We start from the raw sequence: 23,802 nt of genomic DNA, 5'->3' as shown, positions 1-23,802 counted from the left end.
GCTTCTGTCTGCCAGTTTCTAGAACATTCCCAGCCTCTGCTGTTTCCTACACCCCACCCCGGGCCTTCTGAGCTCCAACAGGACTCCTTTCTGAACACCCAGTTGATTCCTTCCTCCAAGCCAATTTCCCATCTTTCTGGGAAGAAATCTGAAGCTGGGGAGGAGAATTCACTCTTTATACTGACCAGTGACGATCATGGATGACACCTCTGACATTGACCTGAGCCAGGGCTGTTTATGGGGCTGTTTATACATGAACCAGGAATTCGTTAGCAAGCAGGGCTGTTTTCCTATCGATTTCTCAGTGATAAGGTCACTCAGAGTCCCTTGGGACCCAAATATCTTTTTTTTTTTTAGAATGAGTGTCAGACTAGGTTTGTGGTGGTTAGGTGACCACCACACACACACCCTGGTGTCTATCCCCAGCTCCACATAAAATTGGATGTAGTGGCAAAAGCATGGAATCCCAGCGTTTAGGAGGTAGGGGCGGGAGGATCACGAGTTCAAGGTCATCCTTGGCTACACAGCAAGTGTGAGGTCAGCCTGAGACACTGGAGACTCAGAAGGCAGAGGTAGGAGGACCTCTCATTGTGTAAACCAGGCTACTATCCTTATCTATATAATGAGATCCTGTCCCAGAGAGAGATGGGGAGGGAAAGAAGGACACACACACACACACACACACACACACACACACACACTGGCAGACAAACCCACAGAGTGAGTTATCCAAGTTAAATCCAGGGACCTTCTTGAGTGCCTCAGTTTACCCCCGATCCACGGTCAGGGAGCCCTCCTCTGTGTTGGTCCTCCAGCACGCAGCTCCTCCTCTTAAGGATCAAGGCAGCCCATTTGGTCACCTTCTGTTCTACTTCAAGCCACCCCAGCCTTCCAGCCATCCCAAAGAAGCCTCCCAGCCCCTCTGTCTCCCTCTGCCTCCATCTCAGGCCCACCCACCTGCCAGTCTCTTTCACTCCAAAACCCTCCATTCCTATATCCTCAGCTGTGATCAACGCCCAGTTCGGCTGATTTTTAGCTAATCTCCCTCCCACGAGTGACTGCACTTCAAAACCCTGTGCCTGCACTGACATGGTCCCCCAGCCTGCCTGCCAGGCAGTTTGTGAGAGCAATTGCCACTCCGCCCACCAGCAGCTCAGCTTCCCCTGTTACCTGGCTGGAAGCCACACCCTCCTCCTCCTCCTTCCCCTCCCTTCTTTCCCCATCAAACTCCCTGCTCCCTCCAGCTCAGCAGCTTCGAAGCATCCCTTGGGGGAGTCCTGCTCATTGGAAATGGAGAAGGAAAGAATCACATTGGTGATCCCAAAATTGCACCCAGTATCACAGTCCTGAAAGTCTACATCTATCTAACGGACGGACGGACGGACACACACGCACACACGCATGCACGCACACACACACACACATACACACACACATACACACACACACACATACACATACACACACACATACACACACACATACACACACACACACACACACACGGATCAGACACATGCTACTGCATGGAAAAGTAATATAGAACAAAATAAACTACTAATATGAGCCCCACATATGATCTTAAATTTTTCCAATGGTCCCATTTGTATTCATTTATATTATTTATGTGTTTTATTTATTTGGATATGTCTTTGGCTTCTGGGGTTGGTTTGGGGGGGGGTTGTTTTGTTTTGTTTCGAGGCAGAATTTCACATAGCCCTTGAACTCCCTGTGTAGCTGAGAATGACCTTGAACTCCCTACCCACCTGTCCCCACCTTTCAAGTGCTGGGACTGCAGGCACACACCACCACATCGAGGCTCACTTCATTTTTCGCAAAGTGAAAAGGGATAAGCAGAATTCATTTTATTAATGTGTTCTATTTAACCCAGTGTATCCAAAATATCCTTTTAGCATGCCATCAATATAGAATATATTAGCAGGATATTTTACATCAGATTTTTTTTTTGCGTGCTAAGTCTGTGAAATCTCTGCGTGCCTTACACTTGAAGCGCATCTCAATTTGAATGCTAAATCTTCATCTGAAATACGTGATCCGTATTTAGATTTCATCAGATTTACAGCCGTAAAGGTATAGCCGTACGTCCAAGTTGCTCCACTTCTACTTAAAAGTGTTCTAATAACTGGATTGGGGAATCCGGTTTTAATTAAATGTAAATTAGCTAAAATTAAATCTCATTAAATCAAACAGATGCAAGGCACATTTCAGGAGCTTGGTGGGCATGCGCGGCTCAAGGTCCGTGGTGGGTGGCCTGGTCTTTGAGGCCTGGCTATTCTAAGGCTGAAGAGCTGGTATCCTCAGGGTCGGGGATGAGCAGGTGTCCATCCATCGGAACTTTCAGGAAAGAGCTAATGGCCCCTTGATGCTCCTGGGGCATAGTGAGTCACTCGTTCCATAGGTCTGGCTGCTTCCACTGTATGAGTGTCTGAAGCAGAGCTGGGAGGGGAACACAGAGGCCATGATGGCCTTGATGGCCATGTGACAGATAGTTTGGGGATGCTAGATCCAACATGGCTTACACACGAAAAGCTCTGTGTGTGCCCTGTCTCTTGCTACCAGTTCTCAGAATGATGCCTTCCCTGTCTGGGTTTGCCCGTGAGGTCACAGCTTAACTGTTGAGGGTCTGGTCGTCATAGCATCCTAGTACTACAGGAAGCATCACGGCCCATATGCTCGAGAGCCACCTCGTTGGTTCTCCATCCAAGCCATGGCTGTGAGGGCCTAATTCACCTCAGCACAACAGCCCCTCCCATGTGCCAGGTCTTGCCCACCCCACCCCAAATGGTGGCAGGAACCCCGTAAGCAAGAGCTGGGTCCCCATAGAAGCCTTGGCTTCTTTGCTTAGGGTTTTTTGAGGGTTGTCCTTAAGCCTTTATCTCGAGCATGAATTGAATGTAGCATACACCTGCATTTTGGTGTCCGGGCTGTCCCACACCACAACCTGGTCACAGAAGATTGACTGACTCAGTACAATTCACCCGGCCCCAGGAGCCAGTGGGCAGCAAAGGACCTTTAGCTCTTCCTTGAAAAGACCTGAAGTCTTCAGGACGACAGCTCTCCAGCCTCAGGGTATCCAGGTGTGTCCTACAAAGGTGAGTCACACCATACCTGGTGGCTTTGGGCACCATCTTTGTTCTCCTCCACTGACGGATTGCCTGCTCCCTCAGTGCCTAAGGCTCTCCGAGTTCTGACGGTTACTGGTGCCATGGCTACAGCTGTCCTCCCTGACAGATGGTTAGACTGTCATTATCCATACTTTTTACTACGTTTATTGGGGACAAAAGGGGAGCACACATTTGGGAGTAAGAGACAATTTAAAGGAGTCAGTTCTCTCCTTCCACCGTGGGGGTCCTGAAAATCAAATTCAGATCCTCAAGCCTGGCGTCAAGTGCCCTTTCACTGCTTAACCATCTTGCTGGTTCCCGTGATCCACATTTCATAGGTGACAAAAACTGAGGTGACTGGCCAAAGAAGTAATGTCACGCACTTCCCAGTGGGTTTCCCAAATCACCGGCAAAAGCAGGCCTGGGACCCACGCTCATTAACCACAAAGCCTGAGACCTAGACACCACTGTGTTTTCACATATCAGAAGGAAAACTCCCTCCTAAGCTGCTGTTACAGAAGGTCACAGATACCCATCCCCTCTGTCAGAGCCACCCCAGCTTACCTGCTTCTCCTAGCCTATTCCCATCCTGCATCCCACCCCCTGCACCATCACCTAGACACCCCACCACCTCACCCCTGCCTGGCCCGATTTCCTGAGCCATAGAATCCTGCAGCCTTCATTCTGCACCCTTCATGGGTCCTCCACTACCACCACTTCCTGTTCCAGGAAGTGAGAAAGCCCAGCATCCGAGGCTTGGCCTTCATCCTTCACTCCTGAATTTCATGAATTGATGCCAAGTCCGCACCAGGAGGCTCCAAGTTTGGCGCCTCCGGACTTCTCCGGCCATCCAGATACCTGTCCATCACCGTCACTAACATACATCAGACACTCTAGACATCCATCTAGACATCCATCCATCTCCATCTCAGACACCCATTTAGACACCCACCTAGACACCCATCAAGACACCCACCTAGACACCCACCTAGACACCCATCTAGATACCCATCTAGACACCCACCTAGACACCCATCAAGACACCCACCTAGACACCCACCTAGACACCCATCAAGACACCCACCTAGACACCCACCTAGACACCCACCTAGACACCCATCAAGACACCCACCTAGACACCCACCTAGACACCCATCAAGACACCCACCTAGACACCCACCTAGACACCCACCTAGACACCCATCAAGACACCCACCTAGACATCCACCTAGACACCCATCTAGACATCCATCCATCACCATCTCAAACATTCAGTCTGACAAAATCCAAACACATCTCCCTTCGAAACCCAGTTCTCCCTGGGGCTTCCCACCACTCTCTAAAAGAGCCCCATCTCTAGGCTTCCAGTTTCTCAACCATCATGACACTTCTTCACTCTGCCCCATTGGCTTTGTTATCTTACCGCAGCTGGGCTTATATTTCCTCAGCCACCAAAACCAACCCGACATCCCTGAGTCAAATCTGCTTTACCCCATGGCAGGGACAGAAACTGGGCTTCCTACCATAAGGCACCTCTGGCCTGGTATTAGCATTGTGCTGTGAGTGATGCTGAGGACACGTGTGGGTAAAGCACTCGCTCGAACCACCAACTCCTTCCTCCTGCAGGCAGAAAAGGGCAGTCTGGGGAGGGAGAACAAGCCAAGACCATGAGCCCTGCCACCACCACCCCTTATCTCTGAGGACCACTGCTGTGGTGTCTACACCCTCGCACACATAGTTTTGTTATAGATTACCTCTCTTTCTCTTCTCTCAATACCTCTCAAGCCTACAGCTTCATGAACCCATACTCCCATCTCCAGCAGCTTGAGGCTCTGCTTTAGCCCCCAAAGGCTGAGTCCTACAACTCCCACTTTTCAGTAACCCAGGGTCTGACACTCAGCTTCGAGGTGGTGGGGACAGCTCCCCCCAACACGGGTAGGCTGTTGCCAGGAGAAGTACTATCCTTCACTGAGCCCCTACTATGCGCAGGGAATTCTACACTCATGCTAGACCAGCTGAGCCGCTCCACTCCAGCCTCCTTCCAGCCCTCAGCATAGGCATCTTTAAGTCCCCAACCAGACTCCCAGCTCTCCTTCCCAGGAGGACAGATCCTACCATATCTCCTTGTAGGGGATCCCCCATTCCTGATCTCCACCAAGCAAGATGTGTTGAGCAGGAACCTAAATTCACACTACCCCGATAGGTGTACCATTTGTTTTGTTTTGTTTTTTTGTTTTGTTTTGTTTTGTTTCAGTACTAGGAAGCAAACCCAGAACCCACAAATACTGGGCAAACAAGCTATATCTGAGCTATGTTCTTTTTTTTCTGACTAGGTTCTTGCTAAGCTACACAGGTGGGCTTTGAAGTCCCTATCTTCTTGCCTCGGCCTCCCAAGTAGCAATGATAACAGGTTTGCAGCAACTGGCCTGGCTCTGGTGGTGATATTTTTTTTTTGAGAGGGTCTCCTTTAGCTCCAGCTGACCTTAAACTCAATATATAGCTGAGGATAGCCTTAAGCTCCTGATCTTCCTGCCCCTGCCTTGTGCACCCTGGGATTACAATGTACCACCATGTCCAGTTGTTGTTTTGAGACAAGACCTCATTATGTAGCCCTGGCTAGCCCGGAACTTACACTATAGACCAGGCTGACCTTGAACTCACGGAGATCCACCCACCTCTGCCCTCCCCACCCCCCAGGTGCTGGCATTAAAGGCTCGAACCACCATGCTCACCATCACACCCTACCTCTGCTGCCTCTCTTCGCTACCACATTGGGAATTGAACCCAAAGCTTCCTGCACGTGAGGCAAACACTCAACCCAGTGAGCTATGTCCCCAGCTCCAAGTAATGATTTTCATTCCAGATTTGTCCCTGAGAAAACAGACTGAGCTGAATACAGTCACCTGTCTAGGTCACCCCGGGAACTCCTGGCACAGATCATACCTAAGGCCCAGGCTTTCCTAAGGCCCACCCTCTGTCCCTGTACCAAGGGTCCTCCACCATCACGACTCCCCTCCAGTCCTGCAGGCTGCTGCCTGAACCCGGCCACACGTTCCAAGGGGTCCCAGTGTCACACTAACAGCCCTCCTTATTTAATCTCCACCTCCCCACAGCTCGCCTTCCTCCCGGCTGTCTGTTTATCAGGCCAACAGCACCGGCTCAGACTCTAACGGTCTGTCTCCTCAGTGTGGCCCATTAATCTGGGCCACGGTACCTGCGCGCAGGCATGTAATAAACAACTTAGAGCACACGTTTATGGATTCAGCTATATCAGCAGCTTTCAATCCGATCGCACTTTATAGCACCTACATGAGACTTTATATTGTTGCAATTACTCTGCTTTATATGATGCCTTCTCGCCCGTTCATTTTCCTTTATTTTTACATTTTATTCCTATTCTTCCTCGGCTGTTCCTAACAAGGCCTAGAGCTCAGCCAGGAAACCTTCCCAGGGGTCGGGCAGAGCGGCTCACAATGGCTGCAAAGATACAATGTATCTCTTGGCCCACAGAGGATAACCTCCGAGACCGTCACCCTACACCTGTGAATGCTGTCACAGCCCGCTCGCTCTAAAGAGCCCTGGAAGGAAGCCAACTAGATAGATTTGTAGTCACACAAGAGAAAAGTTCTCTCCCAGTGTATTTTAAGAGCCCAGAAGAGATGCAGAGCCGATGCTAAGACTGTAGGCAGTGCTGGGCGTATGCTGGCCCAGCAAGAGGAGCCAGGCACCTCTGAAAGAGCCCAGAGTACACAGAAAGGCCAAGAAGTCACCCTGTCCGCAGCAAGGGTGTTTCTTTGCCTTCTATTTCATAAGCCTGTTCACGAAAGCCCTCTCTCATTTCATCCCGTGTCCACGGAGGTGGGCAATGACAACGGCTACACCACGGTTCTTCAGTCACGCATGTGAGGGTGTTTGCACTACTGACCACCATGTGCCTGTTTCCTATTTGAGACATGGTGGCCGCCAGGACTAAACATCAGCTCAGAGGCTTGGGACAAAGACATATGTCCAGTCTTAAGCTGCATTTATTGACACCGTCACGGGTCTGCAGTTAGAGATTCCAGGTCAGGGAGTCCCTAGGCAGGGCTGGTGAGGGTATGGCTCCTGACTGGGACACAATTGCTTGCCCACTCACTGTGTCCTCGTGTGGCTGAAGAGGAGAGGAAGTGGGGGAAGACGGGAGAGGTGGAGTCGGAAGAGGTGGAGTCAGAGAAAGAGAGAGAGGGAGGGAGGGAAAGATAGGGAAGGAGGGAGGGAGGGACAAAGGAAGGAAGGAAAGAGACTGAAGGTACTAATCCCATGGTGGGGGACAAGCCCACAGGCCTAGCCAAGTCTCACAGCCTCTACAGGCTCACCTCCAACGCCATCATATCAGCATTAGGGCCCCACAATATGAGCCACCAGGAAACACAACTCGGTCAGAGCCAGCACGGTCTCCGCCTCCATGGCAACACCTAGATAGCTTGAGGTCACCCTAACATCATGTCACCACATGGAGGCTTATTGTGAGAACAGACTCTCCCATGGGTCTGGAGATAAAATCTGGCATCAGGGAGTCATAAGGTCCCCGTTCCCCCTGGAAGGGCTCTAAGGGGTCTCCACAGCCCCTTCCACTCCTCGAAGCCGGCATCCTTCTGGGCTCTAGTCTCCACCTCTGCCTTTGCTCTGCTTCTCCCCTTGGGTCTTGTTCTGGAGTCCGTGATCCCTTAGCAGAAGGATGCTGTCCCCATTGGCTAGAGAGCCACGACTGAACCAGTTACATCTACAAAGACTCTTATTTCTAAATGAAGCCACACCCACGGCTGCTGGGTGACCCTGAACCAGGGCCGGGGACTTCTAGGAGAATTCCCCTCCCTGAAGAGATGTTAAAGTCTCCCCCCTCGTTATAAAGCCTCAGTGACAAGCCAAAGTACAATTCCACCAAAGTCCCCCAGGGTTGTTAGTTGCTTTTCGCTGCTCTGGTCCAACACTTTGGGCGTATGGGTTCAGGGGAAGAGTCTAAACGGCAGGCAGGCCTGACAGCAGGCAGCTGGAGCAGAGAGCCAAAACTTCATCCCATCTTTAAAACTCAAACATGAAGCAGAGCAAACTGAAAGGTAAGGGAGGCCGCACCGCCTAAAAGTTCTATAACCTCCCCCAAGCAGCGCCACCGCCACCGACTGAGGGCCAGGGGTTCAAACACGTGAGCCGGGGGGGGGCATTTCTCACTCAAACCCCCACACGGGGAATCAATGAGTTTACTAGACCCATTTGGGAGGGGTTGCTAACAGGAGCTTGAGGACCCCAAAGCAGCCATATTGGAAGGCCATCACCCAACGTGGATGATGGTTTTCCTCCACCTTGTAGCCTCTATCAGTTAATTTTGCCAAGCCTGAAGACTCTACCACCGCCAAAGACCCTGACCCTGAGGCCTGCGGAAATTTGACTTAATTGCAAAAAGCAGGATCTTAGCCCCGCCCCTTCCTTCTCTAAGGGAATCTCCAATGTCTGTGGACCCGATTCCAACCCAGCAGGTGCAGCTGAACTGGGGAAGATGGCGGCTGTTTCCGTTGTGTTTTCCAACAGGGAGGAACACCACTGTATTCAGTGTAGACAGTGTGAGGTCTGGCGTACGCATGCGTGGGGCCGGGGGATGATGAAGTAGATCAGTGAAGTAAACTTAGGGGAGAGGGAGTATTTTGATGGTAGTAGGACCGGATATCGGCATGGTTGACTTGCTTGCAGGTGGAGTCCGAGGCCTTTGAGAGCAGCGGACCTTCCAGAGCTCCCTGACACTTGGACTCATGAGCAGGGGAATTAAAGCCATCCCAAGTCTGTCCAGAGGGGCAGCTGTGGGACTTCCCATACGGGGTTACCTACTCTGTGCCTTAAGGGGTGAGGTCTCCTTGTACCACGTGGGCAGGCAGAGATGGGTTTCTGACTCCACCCTCCTAACGCTTCACATCTTCTCAGATGTCGGGGGGCCGGCTGACCCCATCGCACCGACCATCATCATCCCACCCAAGAACACCAGTGTTGTGGCTGGGACCTCCGAGGTGACCATGGAGTGTGTGGCCAACGCCAGGTAGATGACGCATCTTTGACTGATCCCTTACCAGAACTGCCCACAGGAGCCCCGTCCTCTTTGAGCAAAGTCTAGCCGCGGGGTCCAATGAGGATCTGGGGGGTGGAGGGGAGCGGGGTGGGGGTACGGGTGGACATTGCAAATCCAGAGCACCAGCAAGCAAGCTCAACGGGGTTTCTTGTTCCTGTATGTGCAAAAGAGGAAAGTGCCAGCCGTGGTGAGCCACTGGACACCAGATTTAGCCCAGGCTATGCGGCCACAGGGGAACACTGTTTCTAACACCAAGCCATCCAAAGAGGGGAAGATTGTCCCTCAGAGAAGACCTCTTCTGTATGTGGGGTGCAAGGAAGGGGTTGTATATGGAAGATGGTGAACAGAGCAGACACAGCATGAACTTTGTAAGGCACTATTGCGCCTTCCAGTCCCTCACAGAGGAGACTGTTAGATTGTCCCTAAAGCCCCTCCTAAGAGGGCTGTGTGGTAAGAGCATCCCACACAGCCTCCTTTTCCTCAACATGATACAAGTGTCAAGACCCTACTGCATAGAGAGGGCAGGCAGTCTGCCCCAGTCACCCACAAGGTCAGTAGCGGTGCTGGCCGAAGCCAGCTCCCCCAGAGGCCCAGCTCCCTGACCCACCATGGGCCTCAGTCTACCCATCTATAAAATGGGTATGACCCAGCACCCCCCCTCACCATAAGGTGTGCAAAGAGAGTACTGACCCCAGCCCTCCCTACCTGGGTAATCTATAAAGAATAAAATGACTTGTTAACATTATGGAATTAGACTGTGGTCCCAAGGTCCCCTGAGGATTCCAGGACAGCCTGGTCCCCAGAGCACTGTTTATGAGTGCGTACTCCACAGAGCCCAGTCTTTTCACCAAGGTGGAAAACTTGGCCAGGATGTGTGTTAAAGCCTGAGAAATCCTGCAGCCATGCTCCACGGAGGGAGGCCCGTCCTTAGAAACCACTAGGTGCTGGGAAGGAATGGTGGAACGAACCAGTTCCCTAGGCCCATGATAGTGGGAAGGGGTGCACGTGCTCCTTGCCTCTCGAAGGTGAGGATGGGTCTGTCTGTCTGTCTGTCTGCCTATCTGCCCTTGTGTCTGTGTCATATCTGTTCTTCCCATTTCTCCTAATCCTCCACTCCTCCCAAGTCACCTATTCAAAGAAGGGAAGGTTTGCTGCCCACGGAGAGCTCAGCAAATAACTTAGGCCAGCTACCTGGCTCTCCCGGGGCTGTGTGTGCAGTTACTATTGTGTCCGGCCCCGTTGGGAACATTCTCCGTGACTGATCTTCATGACCACCCAGAGCCACTATACTTGCCCCCATTCTACAGATGGGGAGCTAGTCATGCCAACGACAACCGCATCCCTGTTCCTCCCAACGTGTGCCCCATCCCCATGGTCCTTCCAGAAGCCCTTGACTGAAAGCAACTGCCCCCCCTGCCTCACCTTGCAGGCCCCTGATCAAGCTGCACATTGTGTGGAAGAAAGACGGGGCTCTGCTCTCCAATGGCATCAGCGACTACAACCGCAGGCTCACCATCACCAACCCCATGGTCAGCGATGCCGGCTACTATGAGTGCGAAGCCATGCTACGCAGCAGCAGCGTGGCCCCTGTCACCCGGGGCGCCTACCTCTCCGTGCTGGGTGAGTCGGAGCAAGCGATGGGGTTCCTCTGCTATGGCAGAGGGAGGGCACGGGCAGCAATCACAGCAGTGTGGCAAGATGCCATCCCCACAGTAGCAGGAGCAGGCCTCTAATCCTGTCTCCCGCTCCTTCCCCTGCAGAGCCACCTCAGTTTGTCAGAGAGCCTGAGAGACACATCACAGCCGAGATGGAGAAGGTGGTGGACATCCCCTGTCGAGCCAAAGGTAACACAGAGGCATGAGTGTGGGGGACAGAGACCCCCAGACCTTCAACCTCTCTAAGCCCCACCTCTCTCCCCAGACCACGTGTTGCTAAGCAGTGACAGGCTGGCTAGGAGCTTAGCACCCGGGAAACAAACAGCCAAATTACCGTAATCTCAGACTGCAAATCAACCCACGTAACTCCAGAGTTACAAATGAGTCCAAATTACCGTAATTTCAGGACAGGTGACAGACCCAAATTGCCCGTAATTTGAGAGTTGTAGACAATGTCGAATCACCGTTTTGCCAGCATCCGCAGACTTGGTGTGTCTCACCTGAACGGGTGCCATCCACTCAGCCCATGTGAGGTGGGGAGGGGGTTGCCTGACTTGGTCTTCACCCTCTGCTAGTCCTACTTATCCCTCTGTCACAGTTTCCTGTCCTTACTGCCCCCATCAAGCCTAAAGGATAGCCAGGGGGTTAGAGGGGTAAAAAAAAGGGCTATCATGTGGAGTGTGGCGCATCTAGAGGTTGAGGCAGGAGGATTGCTGAGTCCAGGCTGTCTGGAGACTAGAGAATCCTGAGCAAGGGATTTGATGTGGCCCCAGTAGAGGCTTGTGGAGCTGTAGCTCTTCTCAGACCCTTGGGCAGAGGCCCGTGAGAGCAGAGGGGCGGCAGGTAGACCCTGCTGTCACAAAACCTCAGGGGGTCTCTCGTTCTCGGCCACCCAAGGGGAGCAAACCAGGCTGACTTTACAGAGGGACCACATAGCCCAGTCCCTCCTGTTTTCCAACGTACGTGTTTGCAAAGAGAGAAAGAAGCCAATAAACAAAGATGCCTTATTTCATCTCATTGGAAACACCATGAGCAATGGGATGTGTCATTATTTGATGTGCCACTAAGAAAGAAACAAGGCTGCCAATTAAATCATGACATGCCGTCCATCTCGTAAACCACACCCTGGCTGGCCCCCCATCATGTTGCGATGAATAGCAAAGAATTGTTGTCATACAATGAATGAAACACGGTGATGGCTGAATGCAGGGTAGAAGGGAGCTGGGGGGAGTGGGTGGCGCAGAGCTGAGGCTGCCTCTGGAGAGTGTACAGCACCCTTAGGGAAGTTAAGCCTGAGCAGAGGCAGAGAGGCAGAGGGCGAAGGGGAGCATGGGAGGGACGGAGGGACACCAATGGAGAGAAAGAACCAGGTCAAAAGATGGAGAACTCCATCTTCCTGTGTGCAGACCTGAGATGGGATGTGGGGGACCTCCCGAGGAACAGAGGCCCCTCTGCCTGCTTCTCTACCTGAGCTCCGTTGTCAGGGTTAGGGGTGAGGGGGGTTGGGCACTGCTCTTGGAGGCTAGCACAGGACACAGAAGGCTGAACCACCGAGCATTGCAGTAAAAAACTAAAGACACACATCTGCCATCCCTGCTCAGAAGGCTGAGGAAAGAGGGTTGACACGAGTTCGAGGCCAACCTGGGCTACAGAGCAGGGACTTGTCTGAAAAATATAATAGTAATAAGGGAGGAGGGGGGATGGGAGGAGGAGGAGAATGAAGAAGAAGAGAAAGAAGAAAGTAGAAGCAGGCATTGAAGAATACAGGGATGGTGAGTGAGCTCAGCTGATAGCATGTATGAAGCCGTGGGTTCAATCCCTGGCACCGCATAAACCAGGCATGGCAGCATGCACCCTTTGCAGTACAGTATTTGGAAGATTAAGGCAGAAGGATAAAAAAAAAAAAAGTCAAGGCTATCCTCTGCTACCTAGAGAGTTCAAGGCCAGCCTGGGATACATGAGTCCCTGTCTCAAAAATAACAATAGGGCCTGGAGAGATGGCTCAGTCGTTAAGAGCATTTGCTGCTCTTGCAGAGGACCCGGGTTTGGCTCCCGACACCCATCTATATCACAAGCACCCATCATTCCAGATGTCTGTTCTGAACTCTGTGACCGGCAGCCACACATGCAATCACATGCATACATATAAGAAGAATACACACACACACACACACACACACACACACACACACACACACACACACACACACACTAAATACACTTTAAAGTAATAAGCTTAACAGAGGCTGGTGAGATGGCTCAGAGGGTAAGAGCTCACGCTGTGCTCGCAGAGGACCTGAGTTCCGTTCCAAGCACTCACATCAGGAACATCACAGCCCAACCACCTAAAGCTCCAGCTTTGCATGGGCTGGATGCCTCTGGCTTCCTCAGCCACCCACACAGGCACATGCACACACATGTACACATGTGTGTGTGCACATACAGGTGTGCACACAAACATAATTTAAAATGAAATATTTTCTTTTTTCTTTTTTGTCTGTTTGTTTGTGGTTTGATTTTTTTTTTTTGAGACAGGGTTTCCCTGGGTAGCCCTGGCTGTCCTGAAGCTCTGTGTGTGTGTGTGTGTGTGTGTGTGTGTGTGTGTGTGTGTGTGTGTGTGTGTGTGTAGATCAGGATAGCCTCAAATTCAGAGGTCCTCCTGCCTCTGTCTGAAGTAACTCATTAGTAATAGGGACAGATGAGATGTCTCTTTGGGTAAAGGTGCTTACCGAAAACCCTGACAGTCTGAGTTCAATCCCCAGAACCTACATAAAGGTGAAAAGAGAGAACTAACCCACAATGTTGTTCTCTGGCCCCCATACGCACGCCCTCCCTGTAATAATAAATAAAAATGTAAACAGTAATAATAACAAACCTTCCCTCTAAAAACCACCCAGTGAAGCATCTCTTCAGGAAACCAATTCTAGGAAACTCCCATTTTCTGAAAAAAGTTTATCACAAATCTTTTGAGAATTTTAAAAGAACATACTCCATTTTTAAAAAAAAGGCGGGGCTGGAGAGATGGCTCAGCGGTTAAGAGCACTGACTGCTCTCCCAGAGGTCCTGAGTTCAAATCCCAGCAACCACATGGTGGCTCACAACCATCTGTAATGGGATCCGATGCCCTCTTCTGGTGTGTCTGAAGACAGCTGCAGTGTACTCAACTAATAAATAATTCTTTAAAAAAAAAAAAAAAAAGGAGGCTGGAGAGGTGGCTCAGTGGTTAGGAGGTCCTGAGTTCAAATCCCAGCGACCACATGGTGGCTGACAACCATCTGTGATACCTTCTTCTGATCTGTCTGAGGTCAGCTACAGCGTACTCGTCCTATATTTTAAAAAGTTAATAGAAAAGAAAAAGAAAGAAAGAAAGATGACTATGAGAACGTTCTAGAAAGCAAGGCACCCTAGGACCTCCTGCAGACTCTGAGGTGGAACAAAATGGCCGACTGCAGCCCTCGCCTTCCGCAGGGGTGCCGCCTCCCTCCATCACCTGGTACAAGGACGCCGCGTTGGTGGAGGTGGGGAAGCTGACACGCTTCAAGCAGCGCAGCGACGGTGGCCTGCAGATCAGCGGCCTGCTGCCCGATGACACCGGCATGGTCCAGTGCTTTGCCCACAATGCAGCTGGCGAGGCCCAGACCTCCACCTACCTGGCTGTCACCAGTAAGTGTCCTCCCCTGGGCTGCCTCTGCGCCTCCCTGTGAGGCACAGCATCCTTCCACACTCGCCTCACCACTGAGGAGCACGGTAGGGTGGACCTGTACTGTGGTGGGATTCCGAGAGGCTATCCCGTGCGGCACCAGCTCGTCACATCCCCTCAGCAGTGCCCTGCCCACTCATGATCTTCTGCATGGGTCCTGGAGCCACTGTTGCCCTTGGAGAAAAGTCAGTTCCCATTGACATCTGCTGACCTCAGGTCAGAGGGGTCACCCAGGCTTCGGGAGACCCAGCACTAAGAAGGCTTTCGGCTGCTCATCCTTGCACCAACTAGTGTGTGTCCGATGGACCAGGTCCCAATGACTTTGTCACTGAGGGTGTGAGCGTCCCTCTGCGTCCTCAGCTCCCCCCAAGTGGGTGTTCCAGAGGGCAGAACTCTCTTGACGGGTACCTGGGGACCTCTCGTAGGCCTCCCTGCAGAAGGAGCTGTAACACCAGGGCGAGCTGGTGGAGGGGAGGACCTGTCTTGTAGGCTCTGAGATCTTAGCCCCTAGCTGGAGATCTTCCTAGGTATCGCCAACAGATCCCGCTGCTGTATCCCTCTGCAGGCATCGCCCCTAACATCACCAGAGGCCCCCTCGACAGCACGGTGATTGACGGCATGTCAGTGGTACTGGCGTGTGAGACCTCAGGGGCACCACGGCCTGCTATCACTTGGCAGAAAGGTAGGCGGGATGGTCATTCAGAGGACATAGTCACGTGAGAGTCTAGGAAAGTCTTCGACTCTTAAGTTACAGAGCGAGCGGGATTGAGTTCCCCATGTACAGTTGTAGAGGCTGGACACTGTACCACCCATTTTTCACAATCCAAATTGTTCTGCTCTTCTGTCTCTCTGTCTCTGTCTCTCCCAGGCCAGCAAGAGGTCTGTCTGTCCCGACCTGATGATGTCTCTATTCATCTGCCTATCCATCTATCTCTCTATGTATATCTTTCCCTATGTCACACCTCCCCTGCACAGCCCGGCTGTACCCTTCATCCATCCCTTACCTCTTCAGCTTTCCCGAAGGTGACTCTCTCCGGAAGCATCCTGTCCTGTGCTGAGATGCCTGTCATCACCTTGTCAGCCTGTCTCCCCTCTCCTCTCCCCAACCCAAGTGGGGCTGCCCGCAGGCCATGGCTGGCTGGCTGCAAGCAGCCACAGCAGACAGAGTGCGGCCTCATCCGGAGAAGGGCAGACATAGTGGTGGGTGGAGGAGTGGCAGAAACCATAGTAGAAAGGATACTGCTGCCCTGTGAGCCGGTGAGCCTGAGCCTGTCACCAAGCCCCAGCTCAGCCTGTCATTTTTAACACTTAACAATTCATTTAACATTTCCAGAGATGGGTGGGTGCCTGAGACCTTCCAAAGCTGGAGCATTTGGGGCAAATATCAAGGCTTCATCTGATATCCCAAAAACTCCTTATGTCACCTCAGGGGAGCGAATCTTAGCCAGTGGCTCTGTCCAGCTGCCCAGATTCACGCTGCTGGAGTCTGGCAGCCTACTCATTAGCCCAACCCATATCTCGGACGCCGGTACCTACACCTGTCTGGCCACCAACTCTCGGGGAGTAGACGAGGCCTCTGCAGACCTGGTCGTATGGGGTGAGTGACCATCCGTAGGGGTGGGCTGCCAGCATCTGCCCTTGCATACTGTGTTGCTGATAGGACCAAGGCTTTTCCCGTCATGGGAATGATGACAAATTAACTCAGAAGCCAGGAACCAGGAGGTGATGTCCCTGCCAGCAAGGCCACTGGATGGAAAGGCCATGCCATGCTTGACAGAGTCCAGAGAACTATAAAAAAAAAAAAAAGGCTGCCTTGTATATTCTAGGGCAGAAATCAACCCAGGGCCAGAAAGTAAATATTTTTGGCTCTGCGGGCCAGACAGTGTCCATCACTCCATCACGGTCCCTCTCCTACCCTTGTGCTGCTGAGAAAGCAGCCAAGACATTAGTGGCTTGGAGGTGAGGCCCACTGAGGTGAGCTCGTCTGTTCGGAGTGCCATCAGCCTGGAGAGAAGCCAGCAGAACCCTCAAGCCCCTTCCACCTGAGGTGTGCACCCAAGACATGCAGGTTTATGGCCACCTCTCCAGGCTAGGCCCTAGGGCCTGGAATGAGAGGCTAGACCTTGTCTGTCACCAACAAGCTGGTCTGGTGGCTCTGGTCACTCTGAGCTTGCAGTTTCTGTCTCCTCCATGGTTCTGAGTCCTCCCCGTGTTTGTGACTTCCAAGAAGCACAGCGTCCCTGGGACACTTTGTCCTCTTCACTCTTCTGGGACTTTTTATGTGACACACACCTGTCACCATATGAGGCTCATCCTCTCCCAACATCCGGGTGTACAGCCCTAGTGAGCCCCTCCCCTGCCAGGCCCTACCACAGGGCCAGCCCAATACCCCTGTCCACTAAGCATCTCCCCTACCCCACATCCCTGCTCACGGCACCTTGTCTTATTGTCCTACAGCCCGGACACGCATCACCAAACCCCCGCAGGACCAGAGTGTCATCAAGGGCACCCAGGCCTCCATGGTGTGTGGAGTGACCCACGATCCCAGAGTGACTGTCAGGTACTCCGTGCAAAGGGGGAGGGGACGCTTATAAGACAGGATGACAGCATCGGGGAGTTGATGCCACCTGTAAGGCCTCACCTCAGGAGCTATTTCCAGAGCTGGGTACAGGGCTGAGACGGGGAAGAGGCCTGGTGCCTAAGGATGCTGCTGTCTGAGCAGAGTCCTGAGGCAGGAAATGGAAGGCTGAGAAATAGAGCAAGGAGGAGGGCTCAGGGGAGGACTCAGAGCTAAGAACACTCGCTGCGTAACCATAAGGACCTGAGTTCAAATCCCCGTACCCAAAAGCAGGACACAGCTGCATATGTGCGCACCTCTAAGCCTAGCACTGTGGGAGGCAGAAACGGGATGACTGGAGCTTACTCCAGCCTACTGAGGCTGAGGCTCAGTGAGAAAGACACGTGGGAGAAAATTACGTCACGGCACCTGACATGCCCCTCTGGTCCCCGCACACTTAACATGCACATATGCACATACCCCATATACATATTGTACATGTATGCTACACACGAAGAAAAGAGAGGAGGGAGGCAGGGAGGGGAGGAATAAGGGTGTTTAGGATGAAGACTCCTGTCGTGTGCTCCCCACTTTTTAAACCCCCTAACTGACCTCACGCGAATGAATTAGTTCAAGCACCGACTGTTAGGTCTTCATGTCTTGTTTTAATAATCACCGTGGAGCTGTCTGGACAAGACGAGGCGATTATAGGGATAAGACAGGAGGAGATAACCCCGGAAGATGGTGAGTGAGGGAAAATGCTTAAATGGAAGCTACCCCTACCCCTGTGGGAAAGCCAGGACCTTGACCTGAAAGATGTTTGGGCCCTTAGGAGTTCAGTATGGGTCTAAAAGCCAGTGCCTCTGCTGGATGTGTGTGGACAGAAGCTTCCACTTACCCAGGCTCAAACAAGGACACCCAGGGTACTCCCAAACCATGAGAAGACTCTAGGAGCTACAACCGAGAAGGGTGTACTGTGTCCCTTTGTGCTCTCCTGGGAGTTCCAGAAGGCTGGGGAGTCAGCATAACTCCTTCTTTAGAAGATTACAGCACGTTGCTGTCTAGCCAATGAGTAGTAACACTGTCACACAATTGCCTCAGAGGCCAGGAGGGCGGGCACTCCTGCCTCCAGCAGACATGGCCTCCCTAAGCCTCACAATGGTGTCCTGCGGCGCCACCTAGTGGTCACTGGACAGAGGACAGTCCGCCAGTCAGTGTAATAGAGTTTTGAGGAACCCAGATGGCAAGAGACCAGGGTGGATCCTTAGGCAGCACGTTGCCTGCCCAGGCTGAGGAACGATTCATGAGGTATAGAACATTGACATTTAGGGCATTATCACCTGCCAGCAGGGGCACCAACATGAAACCACACAGAGGTAGTCAGAATGTGGGCGGACTGACTTCAGGATTCGTAGCCCTGGCTTTATATGATTTTTCTCTAAAAGAAAAAAATTAATAAAGCAATTGTGAAAGTGTCCTCAGAGAGAAGCCACATCCATGCCACCAAGTCACAGTCGGGCATGACACAGTAGTGTCCTTTGTATAGTTTTCAGCTATGTTCCACTAGTTGAGTAACACCCGAATAGCCACTGCCCTACCTCAGCAACTGTTTCCATTGCTTTTGTGTGCGTGCGTGTGTGCATATGTGTGCCTGCATGTGCATATGTGTGCATGTGTGTATATGCATATGTGTGTACACATGTACATGTGTGCATATGTGCCTGCATGTGTGCTACATGTGTGTCCATGTGTATGCATGTGTACATATGTGTGAATCTGTGTGTGCATATGTGTATATGTGCATATGTGTGTACATGTGTGCATATGAGCCTGCATGTGTGCTACATGTGTCTCCATGTGTATGCATATGTGCCTGCATGTGTGCTACATGTGTGTCCATGTGTATGCATGTGTACATATGTGTGAATCTGTGTGTGCATATGTGTATATGTGCATATGTGTGTACATGTGTGCATATGAGCCTGCATGTGTGCTACATGTGTCTCCATGTGTATGCATGTGTGCATATGTATGCATCTATGTGTGTGCATGTGTGTGTGCATATGTATATATGTGCATATGTACATGTGTGCATATGTACATGTGTGTCTGTGTATGTGCATATGTGTGTACATGTGTGTGCATATGTGCATATGTGTGCATCTATGTATGTGCATATATGTGTGCATCTGTGTATGTGCATATGTGTGTACATGTGTGCATATGTGCCTGCATGTGTGCCTGTGTGCATGTGCTCATGTGTGTGTGTGTGCACGTGTGTGTGTGCAGACAAGAGGCAGACATCAAGTATCTCTCTCATCATTCTCCAAGGGTCTCTCACTGAACCTGGAGCTCAGAGCTTTGCCAAGGCCAGCCCCTCTGTCTCTGCTCCCAGCATTGGGCCGTGGCAGCCCCTGCTGCCCTCTGCAGCCTCGAGATTAAATAGGGGCAAGGGGCACACATCTCAGTGTTTTTAAAGCTTCCCAGCGATTCTGATATTCTTCCAGAAACAGGATATTCTATCTACAAAGCACAACGGGGTCCCCTGAGCAGGTTAGAAAGGGAGAAGCCAACCGCTCACAATCAAGCATTGGCCGCTCAAATCCCAAGGGGTGTGTTGTCAAGACAAAGCTGGGCCCCAGGGGCGAGGCCCAGACAGCTGCAGGCTGCCCGCCATTCTCAAAGAATCTATTTGGTATCTGGGTCCAAATCTAGACAGAGCATGAACAGTCCATTTTGAGACATTATTACTATTAATAAATACTTTCTTATGCTTTTACTATGTAAAGAATTTATTACACTACAAGAGGAAAATTCAGATCAGAAATAAAAGGATACCCAAAACCACATGTAAACTGTTCCCCTTAATTAGACACCATCGGTGATGGTATTTGAGTTCCATTAAAGAAGCCAGACACACTCTATTCTCTAATCTTTTTCCCTTGCGGACCTTCTGTGCCCCTTGTGCCATGTCAATAAATATGTTTGCATCAACTCAATTACCTCATGGCTTGGAGTCCACTGTCTGAGGGAAACAGTTTGCCAGTTCACAGCGACTGCTTTTATTATTATTATTAATTATTATTATTATTATTATTATTATTTCTAAATTTTTGCTAATATGGAGGAATCTCATTACGGGCATCCCAGTAATCAAATATTTTACACGTCTCTGATTTGCTAAGGATCAGCTGATGTTATCTAAAGCCGAAAGGATCCCCGAAAGACCACTGGTTACATGAGTTAACAGTCAAGTTACATAACTGGATTATTCTGAAAATTTTCTACCCTAATGAGGTTATTCGTTTTTATTTGTTTCAACTTTGATGTATGGAAAATAATGCCAAGAATGTGATATGGGTAGAGGTGTGTGTGTGTGTGTGAGAGAGAGAGAGAGAGAGAGAGGAGAGAGAGAGAGAGAGAGAGAGAGAGAGAGAGAGAGAGAGAGAGCATGCATATGTGTGTGTGAGAGAGAGTGTGTGTGTATGAGAGAGAGTGAGAGAGAGTGTTTGTGTGTTTGTGTGTGTGAGAGAGAGAGAGCATGCATATGTGTGTGTGAGAGAGAGAGTGTGAGAGTGTGTGTTTGTGTGTGTGTATGTGTGTGTGTATGTGTGTGTGTGAGAGAGAGAGAGCATGTATATGTGTGTGAGAGAGAGTGTGTGTGTATGAGAGAGAGAGTGAGAGTGTTTGTGTGTTTGTGTGTGTGTGTGAGAGAGAGAGAGAGCATGCATATGTGTGTGTGAGAGAGAGAGTGTGAGAGAGTGTGTGTGTGTGTGAGAGAGAGAGAGAGAGAGAGCATGCATATGTGTGTGAGAGAGAGTGTGTGTGTATGAGAGAGAGTGAGAGTGTTTGTGTGTTTGTGTGTGTGTGTGTGAGAAAGAGAGAGCATGCATATGTGTGTGTGAGAGAGAGAGTGTGAGAGTGTGTGTTTGTGTGTGTGTGTTTATGTGTATGTGTGTGTATGTGTGTGTGTGTGTGTGTGTGAGAGAGAGAGAGAGAGAGAGAGAGAGAGAGAGAGAGAGAGAGAGAGAGTATTTGAGATGGGCTCTTGTTATGTAGCCCAAGGTGGACTGAAACTTGTAGTCACTCTCCTGCTCCACCTTCCCAAGTGCTAACATTGCAGACATGAGTCTCCAAGTCTGGCTAAGTGTACATTTTGTTTGCTTACTTGAGTGTGTAAGAAACCACTTAATCCAGGAACGATGGCACACACCTTTAATCCCAGATCTCTGTGAGTCCGGGGCCTGCCTGAACTACAGAGCCAGTTCTAGGCCATCCAGAGCTACATGCTGAAACCCTGTCAAGAAAAGGGGAAGGAGGGTGGGAAGTAAGCACCCAAGTATTTTTAAGAGGTGTGGTTCACATCTTGGAGGAGGGGGTATTTCCCTGGCAGGCACTGAGCGATGTTGACCATTTTATTGGTTACAGTGTGGTTCTTGTTTCTGTTCTGAAATAGTTTTTATATTTACTTTTAGTTATGTGCATATGAGGCAGGGGCTTATTTATTTATTTTTAATTATGTGAATGTGAGGTGTTGGGGTGACAGGGGTCATGTGCCTGTAAGTGCAGTGCTCATGGAGTCCGCCAGAGGGCATCAGGTCCTTTGAAGCTGGAGTTACAGACACTCGTGAGCCACTTGACTTGGTGCTAGAACGGAGCCCCAGCCCTCTGCAATCACAGAATGTGCTCTAACCTGCATTCCTCCGTGGCGTAGGAGGTGAACATCTCATTTCTGTCTCCTGTGTGTGTCTTCATCGGCGGGGAATCCGTCAAGGACTTCAGCCCAGTTTTTAATCAAGCTGTTTGTTTCCTTAGGGTTGAGCCTTAAGAAGCCCCTGTCTATTTTGGATAACAGCGCCTTACCAGATATTTGTCATGCAAACATTTTCTCCCGGTCCGTGGCTCCTCTCTTTATTCTCTTGGCAATATCTGTGGAAGAGTAGAAAATTTTAATTTTGACAAAGTCTATCTTAGCAACTCCTCCTCCCAGGGATCAGGCCCTCCGTGTAGAATCTGGAGTCAGCACCAAAGGCAAGGCCTTCTAGATTTCCCATTGCCTCCTAGCAGCTTGGGGATTCTCCATTGTGTGTTTAGGTTTGTGGCCAACTTTGAAATTTAAGTCTTGCAACAGGCATGAGGCTTGGAACTACAGCTGTATCTGTAGCCGTTGACGTCCACTGGTCCCAGCATCGTTGTTGAGGGGACTTTCTCTTCATGTCTATGGCCATCTGTTGATGATGGTGGTGATGATGGTGATGATGGTGATGACGGTGATGATGGTGGTGATGCTATGCTGGGAGGGAATTTTTATGTTCTTTTTTTTTTTTTTATCGTGTGGGCGTGCACACATGTGGAAGTCAGAGGACAACCTGGAGGGATCGGTCCTCCCTTTCCACCAGGAGGATTCTTAAATTCATCTGCTAGCCAGCAAGCAGCCTTAACCACTGAGCCGTCTCGCCAGCTCTGTTTTTCGTTCGGGTCTGTGTCACCGAGTCATTGCAGAAATCTGATTTCATAAGGCAGAGGTCAATAAACCATTTCTACAAAGGGCCAGGGGGAGAGCCACGTGATCTTTGTCATTGCTGCTCAACTGTATCTGTAGATAATATGTCCACAAACGGGCATGTCCGTGTTACAACAAAACGCTCAGCAGTTGCTGCTCTTCCAGAGGACATGAGCTTGATTCCCGGCACCCACGTGGCAGCTCGCACTGTAACTCCACTCCTAGAGAATTCAGAGCCTCCTTCTACCCTCGCCAAACACAAGGCACACACATAGGGTACATACACATGCATGCAAGCAAACACATGTGCACACGTACACACAAAATAAAGATAACACACAAATAAAATGGCACACAAAATAAAGATAACACACAAATAAAAATAACTTTCATTTTAAACAGCTTAGGTATACAAGCATGTAATGGGCCATGATCCCCTGACCCCGCTGTGCAGTATACCACATTCCGGATCTGCCCTATATTCCACTAACTTATTCTCCCATCCCCTGTATTTCTGATTAGAATCAAGTACCTATTAATTACATTCAAGTTCAGTAACAAATGCTTCCCAGGCAGGGACATAATGTTCCCTGAATCACCATGTCCTGGAGCAAAGTGTGTCTGCTTGCTGTGGTTATTTCCTAAGCCGAAGTAACTCTCTGCAAATAGATCTGCGTTAGGGAAAGCCTGCTCATCCTCTGAACACTGTCAAGGCTGACTCTTTTCTAGGTAACGAGATGAATGGGAAGTGACTGGTATTGTCCATTTCTAAATCTATATTAAAAGCCTTTAAAATTAACTTGGCAGTTCCGCTGCTGATAATTTGTCTTTGAAGAAGCGGAGTGTAGGTAAACAGTCTTCAACGCGGGCGTTCATCACGTTGCTAACTACAATAGCAGATGAAAAGGAGGTACGTCCAACACCAGCAGTCAGTGAGGTGACAGGAAGACTGTGACAGAACACCCTGCGTCTGGTTTCATTTCAATGTATGGCATGGGGATATCACATGAAAAAGAGTATGTGGTACTTTGCTAAGAAAAAGACAGCTTTCAAAATGGGATGTATAGAAATATGGGTGGACGGACAGATGGATGGACTTGCAGGTAGGTAGATTCTTAGATGGGTAAGTGAATGGATGGTGGGTGGATGGATGGATGATGGATGGATG

At 50.5% G+C, this 23,802-nt stretch overlaps 1 protein-coding gene and 1 long non-coding RNA gene across 7 annotated transcripts in view; one reads left to right on the top strand and one right to left on the bottom strand.

Moving 5' to 3' along the window:
• Sdk2 (sidekick cell adhesion molecule 2) overlaps positions 1-23,802 on the top strand; it is a 277,637-nt gene that overhangs the window by 173,223 nt on the left and 80,612 nt on the right. For 2 of the 3 annotated variants that reach the window (NM_001413325.1, XM_006247693.5), the window contains 7 exon segments: positions 9,078-9,189; positions 10,649-10,839; positions 10,980-11,063; positions 14,343-14,537; positions 15,140-15,256; positions 16,004-16,171; positions 17,032-17,134. In NM_001413325.1, coding sequence (NP_001400254.1) covers positions 9,078-9,189; positions 10,649-10,839; positions 10,980-11,063; positions 14,343-14,537; positions 15,140-15,256; positions 16,004-16,171; positions 17,032-17,134 — 970 coding nt within the window. 3 annotated transcript variants of the gene reach the window in all.
• LOC102547853 (uncharacterized) overlaps positions 1-23,802 on the bottom strand; it is a 97,972-nt gene that overhangs the window by 11,768 nt on the left and 62,402 nt on the right. For 3 of the 4 annotated variants that reach the window (XR_005490530.2, XR_001840326.3, XR_010055868.1), the window contains exon 2: positions 21,995-22,060. The exons of the other annotated variant lie outside the window; for it this stretch is intronic. This is a non-coding gene — a long non-coding RNA (uncharacterized LOC102547853). The remainder of the gene's footprint in view (positions 1-21,994; positions 22,061-23,802) is intronic. 4 annotated transcript variants of the gene reach the window in all.

Source organism: Rattus norvegicus, chromosome 10 (genome assembly GCF_036323735.1).
Source record: "Rattus norvegicus strain BN/NHsdMcwi chromosome 10, GRCr8, whole genome shotgun sequence".
In the NCBI taxonomy this organism is placed as follows: Eukaryota; Metazoa; Chordata; class Mammalia; order Rodentia; family Muridae; genus Rattus; species Rattus norvegicus.
This window is presented reverse-complemented; position numbering and strand designations above follow the sequence as displayed.